This window comes from Sinocyclocheilus anshuiensis, unplaced genomic scaffold (assembly GCF_001515605.1).
Source record: "Sinocyclocheilus anshuiensis isolate Anshui unplaced genomic scaffold, SAMN03320099.WGS_v1.1 scaffold477, whole genome shotgun sequence".
In the NCBI taxonomy this organism is placed as follows: Eukaryota; Metazoa; Chordata; class Actinopteri; order Cypriniformes; family Cyprinidae; genus Sinocyclocheilus; species Sinocyclocheilus anshuiensis.
In genome coordinates, this window is record NW_015536549.1 from 2,806,731 (window position 1) to 2,811,703 (window position 4,973).

At 33.4% G+C, this 4,973-nt stretch overlaps 1 protein-coding gene across 2 annotated transcripts in view; it reads right to left on the minus strand.

Moving 5' to 3' along the window:
- Positions 1-2,249: 2,249 nt before the first annotated feature.
- LOC107700626 (alpha-N-acetylgalactosaminide alpha-2,6-sialyltransferase 5-like) overlaps positions 2,250-4,973 on the minus strand; it is a 13,217-nt gene continuing 10,493 nt past the window's right edge. For both annotated transcript variants that reach the window (XM_016502361.1, XM_016502368.1), the window contains exons 3-5: positions 4,430-4,839; positions 3,227-3,334; positions 2,250-3,138 (exon numbers count right to left, since the gene is read on the minus strand). In XM_016502361.1, the coding sequence (XP_016357847.1) occupies positions 2,916-3,138; positions 3,227-3,334; positions 4,430-4,839 (741 nt within the window). In that variant the 3' untranslated portion in view covers positions 2,250-2,915. The remainder of the gene's footprint in view (positions 3,139-3,226; positions 3,335-4,429; positions 4,840-4,973) is intronic.

Consider the following 4,973-nt stretch of genomic DNA (forward strand, 5'->3'; position numbering starts at 1 on the left):
AAACAACCTTGCTTTGATAGGAGATATTATTAAGTGTTGCTTTTGATAAAACAAGCTCTTTTTCATCATTAAAAAAAAACATTTTTATCCATTTTATTGCATATGAATGATTGAACCCTTCTCTGTGGACACACTGTTTTAGATGTAGTGAGAGGACATTAAGAAACACAGATTTGGTATAATAATGAGAAAATTAAATTGAAGGTGATAATTGTGTTAAATACATTCTATTATTAATCCCTCATGACATTTAAAATTGAAAATATTTTTATTTTTAAACCTAATAGCAGTTACCCTTGCTGTATGTACCTTATTTTTAAGGTAAAAGCAGGTGTGGCCATTTGTGACTTGAATGTACAAGATTGATGGTGTCATCTACTTTCAGTTATTTTATCTGTACAAAAAAATCAGTTTATTATGCTGCTTGATATTGTAAACTGGTATTTGTTATGGAACATTTTAATTTACTATTGTAAAACTGCACCTTGATATTCTTCTAATTATTTACCTATAGCTGGCATTCACAGGGAATATTATTTTTTCAATTTTGAATTGAATTTTTCAGACACCAAAAATTACTAACACAACTTTTGCAAGTGAACAACTTTTTTTTTTATTTTCCATCCCCATGACCTTTTAGTGGCTTCATACGTCTATGATATAATTGAAAATTCTGAAGTTTTTTTCTATGGCATCATCGGAAACATTCCAGCAGATTTCAAATTGTGGAAAGAAGTGGGACAGGTAAAGTGTGAGAATGGTGATGCATCATGCTAGGTCAAATATGAAAAATATACGTTCTGTAATTTAATTAAAACGTTTGTTGGTGGGCATTACTTGTATATATATTTTTCACATAGTGCTAAGTGTGTCATAGACCATTCCATTGGTCAAAAAAACAGTGTAGTTTGATTCACAAACAAATTATTGAAATGGTCTGGGAACCTCTGATTTAGAGTAAAGACTAGAACTACTGAGAACTTTACAGTATTAATATATAGCTATATTTACAGCTAGGGCTGGACAATAATTCAATATCAATATGTATCGCGATATAATTGTTTTCAATAACGGTGATATGATTTTTAAACACATTTCCGATATTTCGATATACATTACCAGTGTTTCCCATACATTGATTTATTTGTGGCGTTTGATTTCGTTGAATAAACATGAGCACTGCACGTTTCAAAATCATAACACGGCGCGGGTGTTTTATATGAATGCATCTCTGAAGGAAACCGACTGTCTTCAGAAAAGTTTCGATGACATTTTCATTTGATCTGATAAAGTAGCGTTCATGAGCGGAGCTGATTTGATTACAGCCGTTACCAGGGAAACCGCTAGTTTTATCACTCTAAAAGCGTCTCCTGCTGGTAGAGAATGAATTTGCATTTTCAATAATAAGCCAGTCTCCACATTTGTTTCAATCTGAATAATCATCCTACACTACCAGTCGAAAGTTTTTGAACAGTAAGATTTTTAATGTTTTTTAAAGAATTCTCTTCTGCTCACCAAGGCTGCATTTATTTGATCCAAAGTACAGCAAAAACAGTAACATTTTGAACTATTTTTACTATTTAAAATAACTGCTTTCTATTTGAAAGGGGCAGAAATTATATAAATTTTATTTAGCGCCGCAATTTTATTTTATTTATAATACTTTTATTTAGCAAGGATGCTTTAAATTGATCAAAAAGATTATAATGTTACAAAAGATTTCTATTTCAGATAAATGCTGTTCTTCTGAACTTTCTATTCATCAAAGAAACCTGAAAAAATCTACTCATTTGTTTTCAACATCATCATAAATGTTTTTGAGCAGCAAATCAGAATATTAGAGTGATTTCTGAAGGATCATGTGACTGGAGTAAGCTTTGAAATCACAGGAATAAATCATATTTTCAAATAGAAAACAGTTATTTTAAATAATAAAAAAAATTCAAAATGTTACTGTTTTTGCTGTATTTTGGATCAAATAAATGCAGGCTTGGTGAGCAGAAGATAATTCTTTAAAAAACATTAAAACTCTTACTGTTCAAAAACTCTTGACTGGTAGTGTATGTCAGCCTATAGTTTGATATAAGGTAAACATTAATTTATAGGAGGAGGTTTCATAGACTTGGAAAATTCATTTTTCAGAAGTTTGTATGCACAGACATCTGTTGTGGGCGTTCTTGGCAGTTTTTATGAGGCTTTTTTTTTTTAATAGTGTTCATATCGATATCGGAATTATATCGTATCGACCAAAATTAAGAAATATATCGTGATATAAATTTTGGCCATATCGTCCAGCCCTATTTACAGCTTAATTTACGAGATAAACATCTTTTTTACATGTACAAAAGACACATCTAATGAGGCCCTATGATAAAAGTGTAATTTGGAAAAAATGCACAATTTGCAAATGGTTTTCTTTAGATGCCACTGAGAGAAGAAATTTGTAACGTGTGCTTGACACTCTACACGCGGCACAAATTATTAAGGGTGTATGTATAATTTAAGTGAAGTTATTACACATGGAGAATAATATGGCCTAGATATCAAAGTAGTAATTGCTGGAAACAGAAAATGTGATATAATTATACAGTAACCCAGTTTTCTGAATTATGAACCAATGTGGATCATACTGTTATGATTAATAAAGTGAACAATATACTGTATGTTCTTGTCACATTTAACATAATCTTTCAACATTTTTGTTCAGCCCATCAGTTTTTGCAATTAAAATTCTCATCAAAAAAGTCTGATTATGTCCAACAAGTACCTCATAGAAAGTTGTTCTTGCTGTTTCAAGCCACTAGAAAGAACATCATAAACAACTTTCATTCATAATGTGTTCCAGTTAAAATGTTCATTTGTCCTCAAAAGGACATTGAGGTTCTGAGTCCCATAAACATCCCAAAGTTTGAACCTCAGTAGTCTGTGCTGTTCTTTTTAACAGGTGCTGGTCTCCAGTCAGGTTGATAGAAGTGTATGTTGAACATACGTGCCCAGTTGGCAAAGACACGTTTCTCTGTGATGAAACGATGGTGGCTGCCATGCCGGCCCTGCTCGTGGGAGAGATATATTTTGCATTCATCCGGCCCCGCAGGCTGGTAGTAGTGATACGGCACTGAGGGCTCAGGGCTGCGAGACCTGAGAAGAACAATCACATGTCTAACTGAAATTGTCATAAACCAACAAAATGAAAGCATTATGGTGAATATGGAAAAGAAAGTCTCACTTGCAGAAGTCAGGAGGAATCATGCCATAGACATCAATTCTGTCACAAATCTCCATAGCGATTGCCATGGTGAACCAACCCGTGCTGAGCCATGAATTGGACATTTTTCTGAATAACACACGAGAGAAAGAGGACATCTATGTAGCTGTGATGATTAAATGACAAGGTTCCCTGTTATATATAATTTATTTATATATAAGTTTTCACATATCACGTGATCCTTCAGAAATTATTCTAATATGCTGATTTGGTGCTTTGCCATCACAGGAATAAATGACATTTTAAAAACAAATCACAATAGAAAACAGTCCCTTTAAATTGTAATAATATTTCATAATATTAATGTTTTTTACTTTATTTTTGATCAAATAAATGCAGCCTTGGTGGGCGAAAGAGACTTTTTAAAGCTTACTTTACAAAAATAAAATGCAATGCATGCTGTCTCCTTGGAAACATGTTTAGATTTTTAACAAAAACATTTTCAGAATCACATGTACAATGTTTTTAGTTTGAATGGACACCTTAGATAACTCGCAAAGGGAGACGGATTGAGATAAAAGAGATATAAGGAGATAAAAGATCCACAAACAGACAGAAATTAAATTTCTCTTTAAAGAATCAAAAAGCTGTTTGACTGACTAATGGCAGATATGGTTAATAAAATTACACAATTCAGCTTTAAATATAATTATTTTTGTTACAGCTTTTTTATAATGACCATGTCTGTTCAGTCCTGAGCAAAATTACAAAAATATATATTTTTAAATGAATTAATAAAAATAATGTAAATAATAGTTTGTTGAATAAACCTGAGTGTACACAACTAAAATTATTTTGCAAACATTTTTACTACAATTTGTTTTGAGTCATGAATATAAAAACATTTTCTGAGACGAGGTTTTTTTTTTTGTGTGTACTCCATGTCCTGAACAAAAATTGTCTTTTCATAAAAAGGTCAAAATATTTTTGCATTTGATAAATTGACCTCAACACAGTCTTAAGATTCTAAAGTCCTCTTATAAAATAAAGTGTTGTATATAGTTTCTACAGTGTCTTGCAGCAAGTGGTACAAATCAAGGGAGATAATCCAATTTTTCCTGCTTTCATGACGCTAATAAATCATCATGCTTCAACGAACACACTCTGGAAAGGTAACAAAGATTAGGTAAGCTAACACAAAGAAATATTACCATCCATCCTTACCTATCTTTCCCTGTCTCCTTCTTAAAGAGCTCATCAAAATGCAGCATCTTTAAACTCGAGATGACGTACACCTGTAGTTTAGGCATCATCTGCTTCAACAGACGCAGGTTGTTGTAGATAAGGCCTTTACCGTCTTGTCGCATGTAGTTTCCGGGCCCCCAGAAGATAAAGAAGGTGTTCTGGCTGGAGTTGAGTAGCTCGTGTCTGTTTCGTAGCACACGTTGCATGCTGGAATGTGCGACCACACGCAGGCTCGTTCGCTGGCCCACGTCCCTCTGGTAGCCTCGTGTTGGGGCATCATTCATACGGATGACGCACTCCTTGTGGTCAATCTCCACACCTCGACCACTTCCGGTCATGTGACCAGAGCTGGTCACTAAGGCACAACTTTTGCAATGCATCCTAAGAGGCTGAGGATGGAGACAATAATGAGATGTTTTAGACTTCATGTACATAATATAATTTAGTGCTTGGGCGGTATACCGGTTCATACCGAATACCAGTTTTTATTTTTGTTATGATATGAATTTTTAAAATACCGCAA